We start from the raw sequence: 18440 nt of genomic DNA on the forward strand, positions 1-18440 counted from the left end.
GGTTGGATTATTCCAGGTCCAGATCTCTAAATGTGCCAAGTATCATATTATAAATATATAATATATTGTAAATATTTTAGAATCCAGTGTTTGGATTTTTAAGCTTGTTAAAAATGCTAGTGTTATAAATGCAACTTAAAATTTAATGTGTCAGATGCATATTTAACCAACTCTTTTGCTGTTCATTTTTACTCATGGCTCCAACAGCGATCAATAATTATGCTGTCACTCAACGCTGTATCTACTCTCTCCTTTCCTTTAATGGTTATTATTTTTATTTGGAACCAATCAATATGCATTTTTTAAAGCATTAATATTCTGTTTTTAAGATAGTAATAATTTGGTTAGTGGTGCATAATGGATTATTTAATACTTGAAAAACAAAGTTCAGGATCTGGACTTTAATTGTGGCATAATCTCTTGGGGTAAGGCAAGACTTTCTTCAGATTTGCCATAGGACAACATCTCAGGAATTATTCAACAAAAAAGCCTGAAATTTGTATTGTCATTTAACTTTTTCATCATGCCATTGATTCTGAATCTGCAACAATGGAAAAGTAAAGTAATAATTTCTGATTATGGGTGAGTTGAAAAAAATGAAAAATAGGAAGCTGTCATGAGAAGTCAAATCTCTGAGCAGCAATTGCTCTAAAAATGTGACAATTTGAGATAGAATGAGCCAATACTTTGTTTGCAGGTTTGCATATACTCCATTTCATTTCATATAGGACAAAGTGTGACCATTCGGATTTAAGATTTGCTTGTTTTCTAATATTGGTTCATAAATATTGGTTCATAAATATTACAGGTGGCTAAAATATGGTGGCATAAATATTAAAGTTGTGGCTCGAGTTGACAGAGATGTGTACACACAGACTTCTCAGAAATCTCAAAACACAGTTTGTTAAATGTTAAATGATTCAAAATGATATGATCTCTTCACAGATTTGAGCAAGACTCATATCATCCCTGTGCAGGGAAAAAAACTCATCAAAAGTAAAGGTGGACTAGCAAAATATAAAAAAAACTAAAAATAAAAAATGGAATCTGACTAATGACAAAATGACACAGTTTTGAATCTTTCAACATTATAGTCATATTATGCAGCAGCGTATTGACTTTGTTCTCTATTTTACATTACATTATACAGATTATACAATTTGCCTCATTCAATCTGCTCTACAATGTCACATCCATTAAAATTACAATGTCCATAGATTCAATTTTTTAAATGTACTGAAGATAAAGAAACTGGATTTATTAATGAGACTCATCTTCCTGATTGTAACCTTGGTTATGCAACAATGTTATAAGCTCCCTGACATTTTTTTTTGTTGCTTTCAGCTCCTCTTTCCTCTGAGTTATCTGAGCTATCAGCTGGGACTGATGTGCACATTTTGTAATGGAGAGAGCTGCCGTGCATATTAACTTCATTAATTATTCCTATTTATTAATTATCCCTGACAAGGAGACAAGATCAGTCAGGATCCAAAGCTGACCTGCACTTTTCTGCACCCAGGACAGGTAAGCTGACACACAGTTTATAGGTCAGAATCTAATTATTTGTTACATAGTGCCAGTCATCAGGTTTCTGTCAGGCAACCAACAGCAGGAGTCCGATAAATGTCAAAAGTTTAAAAAAAAAAAAAAAGTTGATGATGTTGTGAGGTAGTGTGGGGTCATGGGAGTTGTCCTCACTGCCACTGCAAATTAAATTTTTATTTATGTTACAATTAATCATGTTATGTTATGTCATTCAAATTAAATACCGGCAAGTAATGCAATGCTTGCTAACCATTAGCTCATATGAGTGGACTACCCATAAACCTATTATAGCTAATATTGTGTTTCATATTCAACCACAGACCGGTGCTGTTATCTGTATGGAAAACAATCACACTGAAAAAAATCATGATCCTTCACAAGTGAGTAATACAAACAATAGAAATACAAAATAGACACACGCACCCATGACAGAACATTAAATAAAAACCACAGGGGTTCATTCATCACAACATTTTAAATTCTGTCTTCATGAAGAAAAACAAAAGTTTGATGATGTTGTGAACTAGTGTGGGGTCATGGGAGTTTTTGTTCTTGTGTATTTTATTTTATTTTTTTTTAAATTGAACAATTTAACAATTAGTCCAGATAAGTGACACCTAGTATAACTAATATTATGTTTTATAGTGAATCGCAGTCCAGTACTGATATATGTTATCAAACAATCACACTGAAATAATCAGAATCTTTTACAAGTCAGTAATACTTTTAACAGAATTACTAAATAAACAAGAAAGTGGTCGGGTAGCTATTTAAATGACTACTTCTTCCTTTCACACTCTCTAATGTATCATCTGGCATTTACAGTGTTCCTGGCTACAGCAGGTAAATGGGGATATAATTTCATTACACTGAATAAAATCAGATTATTCTGGGATTATTACTAATGGGGATTATGTAAGTACACAAGTCAACACAATACATGACTGGTTTTGTTGTCTTTATATTTCAGTGTGTGAATCTTACACATCACATTTTTAAAGGTTAACTCTAATCTATTTTACAATACACATGTTGCCATTCTAGAGGCAAATGTGCAAGTTTTTTAGAACTAGTACAAATACATACAAGGTTTTTTTTAGCTGCAGGTCATTGTATTATTGATGTGTGTCTGCTTGTGTGTTAATTTTATATCGCGTTGCTCATAACCTGTTCGCATGGCCCTCGTACTAGTACTATTTGTGGACAATGGTCGCTTATTTCGTTCTCTCATAACACCGGCCTTCAGTTAGCCTGAGAGAAAGGTCACATTCTTTCATTTCTAATCCCAACAGTCTGCCTTTCCACTCAGGATTATAACAGACATGAATTTCTCATCACTTTGTTGCATCACTTTCTGTTTCCTTTTTAAATAAGGGCCGCTTTACACGAAACAGAGTCTGTCGACAGTGCTGTGTGGGGAGATCAAAAGAGCAGGTTTAAATGGTATGGGAGTGTGTGTTAAAAAGAGAAGATGTAATAGGAGGTCAGTTGATAAATTGTCACAGGAATGAGAAATGTAGGCATGTCGCAGTTGTAATGGCAAGTCTTTTTTTGGTAAGCTGAGACATTTGTATTTTACAGCTGAAAAGTTAATTCACCTATAAGGTCGCTGTAAATAAGGCAGGTCATTGCAAGAACTGTGCTGCTTAGTCATGCTGCGTTTCATTGTCGTGAGTAAATTCGCAGAGTGAGAAAGAGACTGAAATGACATTAATTCTCAAGGGTGAGCGTGAAATATTAAAACCTTAAGTTTAAGAATCACTATCAGCAACAGAAAGCGTTGTAATATTCTTTTTTTACAAATCATTTTTATCCTCTGTTCAAATTACTAGTTGAAATACTCTCATCTACCTCCCTACTTACCTGTTAAAACATAGATTAGTACTGGACAGAACAGACAAAATAGTAGAGCAAACTTACACAAAATGAAAGTTTGGGTTCTATTTTTTTCAGTATTGAACACATTTTCAGTGAGCATATGAGCTCAAACAGCTTGTGTAAATACAGTTGTGTATTTAAGTGATAAATACATGGGATCAAGAGGGAATTTCTACAGCTTCATGCATAATTCAGTAATACATGAATAACCAGGGCACCCTCCAACTCAGTCAGCACCCTTCAATTATTAAAGTCCGGCTTGGCAGAGGAGCACCCCAGGTTTAACAGGATATGATATTAGCAAATGCTTCTGCACAGCCTGAGATAATAATGTTTGGAGAAGGCGTTTTAAAAATCCTTATTGCAGTCAATTTTCAAGAGTCACTTGTTTTGCTACGAGCAGCAAGATTTATTTTTTTTCCCCTTGCTTGAAGTGGAGACCCCTGATTCTGTTTAGCACGGGTCAACAGACTAGCACAGTATTGGATTGACTAGACCCAGCCTTGGCCCCTGTCACTTGACCTTCGCATGTTACATTAAATTACATGACTATGCATTACACTAGTGCTGCACTTGGAGAGTCGATGGCCATGGCAACCGAGGAGGAGCAGTGCGTTTGCAACGTTCACCGTTTCACTGGCACGATTTACGAAGGAGTTCATATGACTCATAAGATTCTTACTGTCGCCATGTGAAGTGATGACGCGAGTCTTACAAAACTGCTTATGTTTGACAAAACATAAACAGGACACGCTGTGCTATCAAGAACATGGGTGGGCCGGCCTGAGCCAAAGTAAAAGCGTCCAGGCTGGCCCATCTGAGAACCTGGCACTGAGAGTCTCCACGGATGTACAAAATCATGCTCACACACTACCACTGAGCACAACAGATTTCCTATGATGCCTCACACTTCCGTTTTGGTATGCTGTTAATCTTGGAGGTATCGCATAATTATGATCAATGCTATGCAATTCCCGTACCTCTAATGTGTTCTGAAGAAAAAAAAGACAGCCAACCTACCTCGTTTTTCAAAATTATGCTTAGTATCGTCCTCCTTGCACATCATGTCCGCATGTCCTCCGATGCTGATGTTGACTCCATAGTCATCCAGGACTTTCCCATCGCTCAGCTTGTTGTGGAGCTGGTTGGGTGTGGAGTTCAGTGAATGTCCACATTGGTCGTCTTCATCACAGTCATAGTCATCGAGTATTGGGGTCTCCCGGATGGGCATTCCAATGACAGAGCTGCTGTGCTGGTGGGTGTTTCTGGAACCCCGGTAGCTGTCGCGGCCCTGCGGTCCGAGCAGAACGGAGGGGATGTAGTGGATCTCGTGGGTGGCCTCGGTGCTGGCGCTCTTTTGTGGGATGCGGCGACGCTTGCACCATCGGTGGCGGGTGTAGAGGACGAGGGTGAAGAGGAGGATCAGGAGGAGGAGGGCGATGAGGCCTCCCTGGATAAAAGCAAAAAGAAAGCGGACTAAATATGGGGGACGTACACAAGGTCGACTATTTTGATATGATATTTAATGTGGTAACCAACTATACAGATTGTAAAATAAAAGGACAAATTACAGCTTACAATAACAATTGCAATCACAGCCTCAGTGCCAGCTATATTAGGCCGAATGCCAATTAACACCATTCACCAGCTATTACAAGAGGTCTGGCAATGAACACTTTGATATGAGCGTTCTCACAGCAACACGAGGCTGCTGACAGACTTCTGACAAGAGCAGCACATTTCTGCCTGCTACAGTACAAGTCTGCTGGTCAAAAATACTCCAAACTATTTTTATTGCAGTCTGAAATATATTGACAACCTTGCAGGCTCATCACCACTGAGAAAAGGCGACCACAAGTTGGTCCTAATCAAGCATATGTCACACATAGATTACAATATACAAATGCATAACAATGTCATGGAAGGTGATTAGTTTGCTTCAAAGTCCTTTTTCATGATTTTATGATATATCTATAGTCCTCATAGGACAAAGGGAGCTGATGAGGATGAAAAAACTATTTGTGGACTTATCCAGGAAAAGAGGAAAGAAGAATGAAACACCACATACCCCTGTAGCAATGATGACATTAGCAAGTAATTAGACGATAGGAAGGACACAGACACACACTGATTCCCACACACACTTAAAAGCACTTTCACACACAATAAAATTACTATACAGCACATTACAGATTTTAGTGCTTAAAATCAGTTCTTTGTTAGAACATTGTGCACTTTCTGCAGTCAGTCATACAATCTGTGCCTGCATACAGAATTTGCATGAATAAATTGAGATGCACAGCAGATACATTGCAAACCGAAGCATAAAAAAAAAAAAAATTGACAGTAGAGTTGAATCTGCACTTCCCGACAATAATTTTACATCATAAGATTTGCAAATGATGAATTTAAAGCATGAAGGGATTGTATTATACTGTGTAAATGTTCCTGCTATTGCTTCCATTCCTTATGTAACTCACCAGCACATACACAGCAGTCAGGCAGAAATAATTGTCTTTGCAGCAGGGCTACATCTGAACTCCTATCTTTTGAGTGTCACACACACCAATGCACAAGGGTTGTTAGCCTGCTTTGCCCTCTTTCCTGCCTAAGCCCTTACTGCCGGCTTGTAAATTCACAAAGGAGCATCACATTTCTCCATGGTTCATTCAATATCTGACCATCACAGATACATCAAACATCCTGCCGTACATGCGGCGGGTGGACGCTAATGTAAATCTATATGCACAGACGGAATGGTGGAAAGAGAGGGAGGCCGTGACTTATTCTTTGATTTTTCACAATGGCATCCAATAGGTGAGATGTGGTATTGGATTCAGCAAGACATGGCAACCTAAGGGTAATATATTTGTAATGTTGGACAGAAAACGTAGTGTCAGCACTTTTGCAAGTACATATTTAACGATGCGGCTATATTTACAAAATCTTACGCATGCGCGCACATACGCATGCCACAGAGACACAGAGCTCATGCACATGCAGACACACACACACACACGCTCGCACTCATGACAGAATAATAAATAAAATCCACAAGGGTTCATTCATCACAACATTTAAAATTCCATCTTCACGAAGAAAAACAAACCCCTTTCAAATTATAACTCATGCACTGCTGGGTGTCCATAAATCAACTATGCTGAGAGGTAAGGTGGCACAGAGAGGACTAGTACCACGGACAAACTTATCCATTAATCTCCAATGGGATGGCAGCTTTGCAGAAATGCAGTCTTACAAACTCCCCTCAGTCTGTACTTCTACATTAGTTCCCCCTGAAGAACAGTGAAAAACATACGAAGAAGCTTGTGCTTCATTTTAGGAACAGAGTGCTAATGTGGCATGGTGGGGCTCTGCAGCACAAATGAAAAATGGTAATGTAAAATGGAAGCAAAAAGGAATAAATTGCATCCTAAAACACAGCAAAGGAAAGCTTATGCAGCTCAGTGACGTCTTTATCTATCTCAACACCAACATAATTTGTCACTGGGGTTGCTTGTTTGCCATGAAAATATAACACCATGCACTGAAAGACATTTCTGACATTTAAAATCTTAATTGCCTTCCCTACATTTAAATTTAAATCTGCATACGAAAGTAATTTGCATTAACAGTTTGAAAACTTTCAGTGCTAAAAAGTTAGACATATCACAAGTCAACTTTTGTCTTTCTATATCTGTTATGTTAACTGTGTCTGTTGCCTCAGTGCCCTTAAGAGTTTACCTTTCATGTACTTTTTCTACCTTCCTAATTCGTTTCTCTCAAATTTCCTTTCCCATATCATCTCGCAGTGTTTTCCTCTGTGCTTCCCACTGTTCTGACTTTTTGTTCTCGCTCCCTCTCGATTACTGTGTCTCTCAGTCTACACTCCCCTTCATGTTTGATTGCATCTTTCTTCCACTCTTCAGCACAACAGCCATATAAATTCACAGTGGCAGATGTAGCCATGAGGGAAAATGGGTTTTCTGTTCATCTTCAGACCCTACAAATCCCTGTTGCTTTAGTCCCGAGTGACTTTACGGGGAGGAGAGTGGCTGGAAGCCCCATAATTCCACTCTTTTTTGTAGTGTAGGTTTACTGCAGTCCATGATTATTTTCCTTACTTTGCATTCCTTTTCCCATAATACTCCCATTTTCCATCTCGATCACTCTGTTTTTTCTCCTTTTGCCTTTTTTTCCCCCTCTGCAGCGTTTCATATTAGCTTTCCATTACTGTTTTTCTCTGTCCCTGTTTTTTACCTCCCATTTCCCTTTCTGCTTGCTATATCTTGTTGCCTACTTCCTTACATATTCCCCTGCTAAGCTTGATTGCCAGCGTTTTACCCCTTCTCACTTACTTCTTATCCTCATTCTTTCACAGATTGAATGGAATATGGCTGCAAACACCAGCAATGAATTATTAAGCAATTACTCAGATTAAACTATCACGCTGGTTTCACCATTACAGCTCTCTTTAAACTGCAGAGGGAGAAGGACAGCGGCAGCTTTGTGAATTATTTGGCAGTTATAGAGCCATAAGAATCAGTGGCAGTCAGAATGATTGGGTTTGAAAGAAGTAGAAAAAGGTGTAACACATACACAATTTACAGCTAATAAAAATGTTAAAATATGCTACCACCGAGGCGCTTTAACCAGAGAAACTATCCCTATGTACGAGACAAATATGCAGCGTGATTATCATGGCTTCAGGAATTTTAAATGTGTTATTCTGGGTATTTTAAAAACATATCTTTACAGATTGGATTCTCGCTGTTGTTGTAAATTGACCTTTAAAACAGTATATATAGAGCCTGAGGGATACATGCAGTGTTTAGGGAAATTTATTAGACCTGCAAAACATTTATGTAACTTCAACACAATCATGCAAGGCAAATGAACAGCGGTAGCCTAAACATCCATATACTACCAGCGCAATAGCAAAAAATACCTCTATTAGACAGCAGCTATAGCGCTGAAAGTGTTGTTTTTACATTTCTGGCTTATAATGAACACAAACACAACTGCAGTCAACAGTGACAGTTTCTAAGGGGACTTTAACATGCACACACCTTAGATATGTAGTTATAGACAATGTGACTATGGTAAGTAGCAGAAAGTCGAGAAGTACCCCAAAGCAAAACTCTATTAGACCTGATCATTAAGCTGGACCGAAGTGAATGCAAATTAAATCTATTCAATCACCGATTAACTGTAGACAGACCCCAGTGTGTGCTAATGAAAAATGCAGCAATATGCATAGTTGGGGTTCAGTTAGGCTTTAAAATAAGCAACATAGTGCTTGTATAAATTAGTTTTTTTTTTATTACTATTTCAGCTGTCAGTCGTGTTAAGAGCAGTAACTGAAGCTGCAGTTTATTCTTATCCATACAGCCAAGAAATATTAGATTTGGAAAAACTATTTCCAGTGTAATTTCCTGCTCAGTCTTCAACTTATATATTTTTAAGCGATAAGTACAATTTGACATGTGCTTGCATGTGCGTATGAAAATTAATAGTATTAGAACCTGTTTTCTTTTTTGGACTAGTCAGGTTGTATTGCCAAATATATGGTCAGCATTTACTCAGCCGTACAGACGATAACCAAAATAAATAAATAAATCAAACTGCAGCAAAAATCTCGAGTGTGTTTGTGTAGGTGTTCCACTGTTTTTGTTCCTTCGGTCTATTTATTTCTGACATTCTGTCTAATCTCTGTGAAAATTCTTGCGACTGATTCCGATGGCATTGCTTCTGTTGAAGACAGAAATAGCATTGTCACCATGGATGTCTCAGATGTGTCATTCCTCGTTGGCCCATTCATCGAAAAAAAAAAAGTGGTCTACAATAGCAGATGTCGAGGCAGATGCTTTGCCACATTCCTTGTTCGAAAAAAAAGTGAACGGCAATAAATCAATTAAAGCTAATTTAACTGTAAATATCCTTTTAAATTGGTGTTAAATATTGTGCAGTAACTGCAAAATCATGTCACTAAGTCATGTATTTAAGAATAATGTGCATCTACTGTGTGAAACACCTTTGTAAATATTACGCAATGCTTCATTTACATGTTTCGACACAAGAAAATAGTAACAGATTGTTTCTCAGAGGAAACTAGTTATAAAGAAGCAAACACACAAATGGCAGTCACTTTATTGATGAAAGCCCCACTCAATCAAGCCCTCAAACCACATCAAACTCTTTAACAGTGAGGAAGTTTAATGATCAGCTCCATTGATCCACTCCTCACACTCGGATCAATAGCTCCCGTAGAGCCTCAAGATGCTGAGAATTTAGACTTTTATATGTACTCGACAGCTATGACTCCCTAATGATCCTAATAAGCTTCTTTATGCAGTGAAACAACGACTCAGAGCCAACACATGCTCTGTGGTTTAGCCACCATCTGTGCACAGCGGAGGCAGTGGCTCACTGAACCCCGGTAACCATCCACCTCCTGCTCCAAGTAACCATCCACCTCCTGCTCCAAATCTAACAGTGGACTACAGCAATCTTTGGTGCATTCTTGAGAGGAAATGTTACTGAAATGCTCTCATGCTAAACTGACAGCAGTGAAGTCGTCAGTCAAATAGAAAAAGAAGTAATGGATGTAACACATGACATACCAAGGAGCAACGGATGCTCATTGCAACCAAGTGCAGCCAAATGCACAGGTATGCTTTTAATACGGTGTTTCTGTGTTCGTGCCACCATGTGCCAGACAAAGACCTTCGAGGCACAAAAACATCCTGTCCCTCTCACTCCAACTCTTTCTGTCACCATCTTTTATTTGTCAACCTCCCACGCTTTCTTACCTCCCGTCCTCTCGGTGCTGTATCTGTTTCTCCTACCCCTATCCTTTCCCAGCAGGAAGTTAAAGTGGCATGTGCCCTAGCATCTGCTCTCCACTCCCTTCTGTCCAACTAGAAGCCGCAGCGTGAATGACAGGGTTTGGCTCTCTGGTTAATGTTTCCACTCTGCTAATTCACCTAGGAGGGGCCGTGCCTGTCCATTACCTGGGTGCACGGGGAAATACTACCAGAAACAGCATGGCAATACTTCTACTAGCTTTTTTTTTTTTTTTTAATTCTTTCATTTAGCGACTAACTCCATCACTCACTTTCTCAGAGTGAGTGAGATTTAATGGCAGCTTTGATGAACAACATACCAAATCAGTATCATCTGGCACCTCCTCTCTACTGCATGAGTGCACAGGTTGTTTTGCATTAACACTGTGTTCTCTCACCGGTCTGTTCAGTTGTTGGAAACATAATTTGGATGTTGGAGATGTTTTCAAAAGGCCTATGCAAAAGTGTGCGTTATATCTCAATTGGAAAAGTAACATTTTTCTGACAGAAGTGAAATAATCTATTCCAAAGAAACAGAAATTCATTTAAAAAAATCCACAGCCCTAGCCATGTAAATCACTAGAGAAATTACAGTGACCAGAAGCCCCTACCTAATCATAAAATCTGATTACACTGTGATTGAAAACTGAATTAAAATCTCCTACAGCTTAACTGGAAAGCACCAGGTCGACCTTTCTATTTTGTCCCTCGCCATGGGAACTAATACAAGTTTCCGTCACCCTCTCCCCAACCCCTTTTTTCTCGTCTCAGGTCCGATCCCTTCATTACTCCGCCTCTCTATCCTCCCCTTTTACATGCCACAATGCTCAATCACACAGACGGAAAAGAATTGAGGGCAGATAATACTGCCTTAAGCCCTACATTTGTGAATTACAACAAAGAATTAGGGCTGATTTTCTAGTGTACTGCTCCTGCCCACCCAATACCTCTCTCCTAGGCTGTTTCCTGCTTTCGCCAATGCCCTAAACCTTCTTCTCTCAGCCAGATGCACAATAAGGCTGTTTCAGTGTCTCAAAGCTCAGGGCACATACTGAAATCTGCATCGAGTCCATGCATTACAGAGATAAATGGCATTTCAGTTCTGCGCGGGGAGTTCCTTATACATATGCAACACTTACACAACAAAGCCATTCTTTACAAACGTACCATTCCAAAAGTCGCAGAAAATACATTATTCTTCACATTTAGTCGTGTCAAACATCAAAGAAAGTGCTTTGAATTTCCTCCTCAGTGTTATATACTGCATATCCACAGTGCAACTGCAAATCATGATTGTAAAAGGTAAAAACTAAATGTAGTTTTTTTAGTTTGACCACATCAGAAGCTCAACACTGCATACAATGAAATGCTACTATATAGTTACAGTGACTTCTGAGAAAATGAGTAATAAAATTAGATTTTGTCTTGTTTTCCAAGCATATGGTTGATGGTAAAACAGTCTTTTCCAAATCTTTTGATTTATAAACCATGACATTTGGCTAAACACAACAATTACAGACAATGTATAACCCTACATGAACTGTGTTCTTTGTATTTATACTTCAAAAATGATTGGGAAAAAAACAAATTACTTAGGAAAAGCAATTGAAAAAATCATCCCAATAGATGCAGGGAACTGAATGGTAGGGGAAAAACGACAACTGAAAGCATCCATATTCCATCCATGAGGTCATCCATGGAGGAAAAAACATTTTGCATCTTAAAATCACACACATGTAAAGAATAAATGGCTCTCCATTTGGATAACGGCTAGCTTTCCAGCGCCACTGTAATAGAGCCCGGCTATATTTCTCAGTATAATGACATCCTGGGATGCTCACTGTTTGCATGGTAACCAAATATAATTGCCTGATGACCATGCACCGCTGCTTGCTCATTACTGTGGTAAATTAGTACTGCTCGAAAAGAAGAGACTGCGATGCCCCCCGCACCCGAACACCAACCCCACCCACCCACACTACACTATGGCTCTTTCATTTGCTTTTATAAGAGATAGATGATTTCTTCACATTTAGGCAGTGTAAGCCAACTGTAAGCACACATGCCCTCCCCTCTGTGACATTTCAGGGAAAGAAATGTGATTAGAAAGGTAATGCCAATATTTGCAGTGGTGTCACAAGGGGCCAATACAGGCTTGCTACAGCTGTTGATAACAAGGCAGTAAGAGGGTCTGGACAATGAGGCCCTTGGGGTGACTTTGATTGAGGGGAAAAAAAAAAAAAAAGCAAGAGCTCAGGAGTGAAAAGGGAAGAGAATGGATTTTTGCTTTGTAAAGATTCAGACAGAGTGCGGACAATGGTGCATACTTGTAAAGTAGAAGCATGTTGGAAAATAATGGTGGATACACTTATTTTGTTTCCCCATTTTTCTCGGAGGTCCACATTTTTAAAAAAATGTTTTTCAAGGCTTACAAAGATCGCTCAATTTGTTCTTTTTGTGGCGCTGTCAGGCACAGTTGTGTCATATTCAACATAATACAGAATAAACACAAGACTAAATTCGTGAAATGAATGACTTCGCAAGAGAGAGAAATATTCTTGCTTTGAAAGCTGGCGAATGCAATGGAGCTATTTGTGATTATAGGTGTGTTTATGTGTTAGTGTGCGCTTGCGCCTGTGTGCTCCTATCAGAGGCAGCTGGAGCCTCAGCCCTTGTTATATTCCCTGTCGTTTAGCTTGAAGTGAGGCCTTTATTTGTATCTGCAGCTGTCGGCCAAGTGTTACCACAGCAGCTTGTGAGAGTAGACCTGTCAGCGAACACCAGCAGCTGAAGGGGAAGGTAGTCTTTGTCCATTCATGCCAGATGCAATCAAAAACTCACTTTCGCCCTCGCTACTGCTCTTCCCCTCACACCCTCTATCCCTGGTCTCTGCTCCACACATCACAGCAATGTCTCCGCAACAGAAAACATATTTCATGTTATATAAAGTGTTCATTTTGACACTTGCTTTCGCTTGGGCCTTGGGTTAGAACATAAGACTCTGTAGAGACCACGTAGTTTGTCATTTAAATTGGCTTGGGGGGGGGGGGGGACTGAAATATACAACTCTGGACTGAAAACATGTAATAATTAATATTGCCTTGAAAATGCTAATAGATGACAAAGGTCTGAATAACACTTCCAAGTCCAATTCAAATAGCACAGATGTTCCCAATTGGTGCTTGAGTCATTAATGGCTGCTAGCAAAACACATCTGCTGTCATTACCATTATGGGGAGAAGAAACAAGCAGTTTACATATACATTAATGGGAAATTTCCCCAAGACTTTAATCAGCGTGCTTCCAGAGGGCATTAAAAGAACAGCAAGAATTCAGATGAATCAATAGTAAGATATAGCAGATGAGGACATGAGAAGAATGCTGCCAACTTAAGGTGGAAGCTTGATGGTGTTATCTTTAGAGTTCTCTGAGGTTAATGAGCTATGCAGCGAGGGTGGCCTAATTTCCAACAGTAAATATCTCTGAAGTGATTCATCAACATATTAAAAAAAAACAAAAAAAAACACTGCAACTGAAGAAACTAATTTGGTTCCAATAAGTGTCCCTTAGTTTTAACATTATACATCTTGCTTGGTTTGACTTCAAAAACAGTGTGTGAAATGAAAGAATATGGGACTAACTACTACAAAACAGAGGTTGTTGAATTCATAAAGATTTAAGCTGTATGTAATGATGTATTTATGAGCTTCAAAGTAAAGTGATCAAGTTCACAGAGATATAAATGACTAAAGACAAAAAAAATGTACAGGTAAGACTTCAAAAATAGCTGGAATAATACATTTCAAAAGTACAAAATGTTATTGCAGTAGAATAAAAAGATGTCACAATACGGTAATGGTTATGTGACACAGACAAATATAAGGTCCATTAAAGTGGGACTGTATCTTCTCATGGTTACAGAAGCAGGCACAAGCTTCCACTTAAGTTTCTAAATGTTTTTCAAGTTCGTCCTTGCTACGACTAGACTTCTGAAGACACCGTACAGCTGTTTCCCTGTTAAATGGTACTCAAGTCGACAGTTTCTGTGAATTGACTCATATATCCACCCATACACTCAGTGGTACCAGCAAAAAACCCAGCCTCTTATATTTACAGTGACAAGCATCTCCACAAGTACACACACAAGCAGCCAAGAACACATACATGAACAAGGTTATTCAATAATCCTCTCCCTTCAGCACCAGACTTTCCTTTTGTTCCCCAAACTCCTGGTCTCCATCAGTAACGGTTACCCAGGCAACAGAACAGACAGAGAGAGAAGGTGAGTGAATGGGCAGAAGAAAAAGGGAAAAACAAAGACTGGGGAGGGAGAAATGGGGTGTGCAGTCACTTGAGTTTTGTCTCTCCAAAGGTAAACTATAAATAGCATCATCCCTCGTTTTACTTGCACTACAAAAATGCAAAGAGAACTCATTTGCTTTGGTCATGACACTTGCCCAGCCAAACAAGAGTTCTATTATATAGGTTTGTTTTCAAGCTTACACTTGTAAGTGTGTGTGTGTGTGTGTGTGTGTGTGTGTGTGTGTGTGTGTGTGTGTGTGTGTGTGTGTGTGTGTGTGTGTGTGTGTGTGTGTGTGTGTGTGTGTGTGTGTGTGTGTGTGTGTGTGTGTGTGTGTGAATGAGGGATAGACGGACTGTGTATGTGGTGGGCATCAGTATGTCTGTGCACGTTTGTGTCTGAGAATGTTCTCTGAATAGATATACAAGGAGCTATCAGAAAGTTCCGAGTCTGTTTCTGTTGCCACAAATGGAGCGTGGCACGGTTATGTACTGTAACACGCAACAGGCACAAGCAGCAACTCTCTGAGTCGGGATATGGTGTGATGTAGCACAATCAACATCAGGACTTGAGATACTTGCAGCTGCACATTTGCCATTTTACCATGTACTTGCAGAAATAACACCTTGCCAAAGTTTCCTAAGGGTTTCGTCAAGAGGCCCTGGGTGACCAAAGCTTCCAGTCAAGGACCACCAGTGGTGAAGAGAGGTGCGTCTATGGTTATGACATAGAGGCCAAATGGCAGTATTTGTAGCGGAGGAGCTTCCAGGACTGGGAAGAGCATCCTTGTGCACCGTGAATTTGTCCTCAATGTGACTCCCACTGTGACATTCTGAGGCATCTGAGGGAAATTGTACAATGCAAATGACCTGCACAATGGCTACTGGATGTTCCATCTTGACATCATGCCTGCTTAAAATAAATTGAAAACATACAATTTTTTGGGCCACACCAACAAAATTGTCGCTTCCGTCCCAACCAGTTCACCAGATTTGACTTCCTGCAACTTTTTCATCTTCTCTAGAATGAAACTCAAGACAAATGGTCACCATATTAATGCAGTGGAAACCCAGCATGTGTCACAGATGGTGTTTGACGTATTTGCGGAAGAGGAAATCCAGGGAGTGTTCCAAGTGTTGCAGGGGCACTGGGAACAGTACATCACTGCACAAGGTCACTACTTCTATGGGGATAGTAAGTTTAAATCTTTTTTTTTTGTTGTTGTAGGTGCACACTTTGAACTTTATGATTGCAGTTCAATGATACATCATACAGTACAACAGATATTTAAAAGCACAAATCTTACGTTAACCATCATGCTCTTAAGCGATGGAGAGCACAACATGCAGTATATTTCAAGTAGATTTTAGCTGGTATAAAGCAAAAGGAAACAGATTCAGTACACTAACTTTAATTTACTCAGATATACATCTAGGAAAGGTCACATGCTCACACAGAAACAAAAAAACTGAAAATCTCATCCATACTGTCACATGCACAGAGTAGGCTATGGACTTTATTCTGATGGTTTTTAACCAGTACTTTCAATCCAAATATAATTAAAACAAGCAAGGTCCTTGGTTTGATTTATAGAATCCTAATTTGAGAAACTCCCATTCTCCACAGGTGTGACTGCGTGTGTGGAAACATTTATCTGTCTAGCTGTGTCAGCTCTGTCAAAGAATGGTGCCCTGTCGAGGGTATACTCTGCTTTTTGCCCAGCAGTTGTTGGGATAAGTTCCAGCCCCCAGTGACCTTGCGCACAATAAATGGCTTACAAAATGAATGGATGGGTGGATGCAATGCAACCATTCAAATTCTACGAGAGGTGAGGGATCCTGAATAATCATGCGGAAAGGGACAGGCCTGCACCAAAGCTCTCACACGCATACACACACACTTAGAGCGCGTAAAACATAAATACAGCACACATAATAATGCACACAAAGCTTTCACACAAACAGAGAAAACACAAAGCTCACAACATTAGCTGCATTATTTTTCGTCCAAAAGCTACACGTGCGCTATCAAGGACACACCGCTTATAATATCCAGCTGCAGAGTCACAGTGCCAAGAGGCTCGGAGTTCCTACCGTGAAGCTTCATTTAAATCTGCACCACCTATAGCCAAGAAAAGTCACAGCAGCAGCAGCAAATTACACTGCAGATACCACCTACAGGTCTGGCATATAGCAGCTGAAAGTTCGATCAGTTGTGCCAATACCGGGCATTTTTTTTACAACTACAGAGATTAGAAGCACAATAATAGTGAATGACTAACCTCTTAAATTTGCATGTTACCAAACTCATTTGCATCTGTTGTTGATAGTTAGAATAATTGACCCTAGATAATTAATACAGTGCTCATTTATGAGATCAAGTGCCTGCCAAAAGCACAGATTTATGCCTGGTTCAAAAGAGTAAGCAAATGATAATTAAATGCAAGCTAAATGCAGCTACACTGCAACTGCAATTGTGTTTCTGATATTGCTGAATATTTACAATCTGTTGGGAGTCATCCAAAGGTTAAAGGTGATACTAGTGGTTGGGTTTTAATACTCTTTGCCTGCAGGTGGCGCAAATGCACAACAGCTGTTATTCTCTGTACAGCATCCATACCTATGCATTTCTATACAATTGGTGGGATAAGCTAGTATAACCGTAACTGGTCTGATAATGACTGAATAGCTCAGAGTCTGTTCGGGTGACTAAGAAACTGACTTTAATGTGCTCGGCATCTAAACATGCAGATGGCCATGAATCACTGTGCACTGGGTAATTGCCAAAGCATATGCAAATAACCACTTGAGCAATGAAAACTCATCGAAACATTTTTACAGCAAAAAGGACTAACGGCAACCAATAAATGTAAATATATATTGCACATACACAAATTTGATTTTGTGGAGCTATATCAAATTAACTCAGATTGTACAACAAGGTAGGAAACGATCCTCTCCTCTCTACAGTCATGTCACAACCAAAGCCTGGACACGAGCCATCATAACAGTGGCATGGTCCTTGAAGCAGCACCAGAGCACCTGATCATGTGTTTAGTACCCTGCTAAAATCCGGGAACAGAGTGGCTATGAATGAGAACATGGGGGAATCATGCCAGGAAGCTTCCATGAATAGCTGCTTGTATTATTCCTTCCCCTACGGGTACAAGCTCCACTATCCACTGCATTTATATGCCACTATTGCATGTCATTAGTGTCTTCTTTCTGCTGTAGTTTTGGTTTTTTCCTCTCTTTCTCCTTGTACCTTACTGCAAGTGTCTCTGGCTCCTGAGCTGCTTGTTTCTGATCTGCTTTTTACTGTCCTCAACAACCTGCCCAGTGTTTACTGTGTGTGGTTTCTCAGTGCTCATCTCTTCTCTCTGCTCCCACCCCAGCCGATCGAGGCAGACGGCCGCCCACCCTGACTCTGATTCTGTTGGAGGTTTCTTCCTGTAAAAAGGGAATTTTTCCTCCCTTCTGCTGCCAAGTGCCTGCTCAAGGCAGAATGGCTGGGTTTTTCTCTATAATATTGTAAGGTCTTGACCTTACTATGTAAAGTGCCATGAGATGACTTATGTTATGATTTGGTGCTATATAAATAAAACCGAATTGAATTTTTCTAAGCGATGGAGTTGGGGCTAAGCAGGACATATAAAGAGCACATTGACCTTTATGCATATGGTGTCATCTGCTTTAGGAGATTACAGCGAACAGTGGTACGTAACAAGGCTCCTGTCCTCCTTATGGACTAATTAAAGGAAATTAGACTTTTTACTCTTGCCCCAAGTGTGCTACTGACCTCATATCTAGACTCAGAGTGAGGGGAAACCACCTGCATAGACCGCTGTAAAACCATGTGCAAGTATAGTTGCAGTT

General features: G+C 39.6%; 1 protein-coding gene across 2 annotated transcripts in view; it reads right to left on the reverse strand.

Annotated features, from left to right (window-relative positions):
- Nucleotides 1-18440, reverse strand: part of LOC111578237 (astrotactin-2) — a 398862-nt gene that overhangs the window by 185577 nt on the left and 194845 nt on the right. For both annotated transcript variants that reach the window (XM_055019355.1, XM_055019354.1), the window contains exon 3: nt 4444-4873. In XM_055019355.1, coding sequence (XP_054875330.1) covers nt 4444-4873 — 430 coding nt within the window. The remainder of the gene's footprint in view (nt 1-4443; nt 4874-18440) is intronic.

The sequence above is a fragment of the Amphiprion ocellaris genome, chromosome 17 (assembly GCF_022539595.1).
Source record: "Amphiprion ocellaris isolate individual 3 ecotype Okinawa chromosome 17, ASM2253959v1, whole genome shotgun sequence".
NCBI lineage: Eukaryota > Metazoa > Chordata > Actinopteri > Pomacentridae > Amphiprion > Amphiprion ocellaris.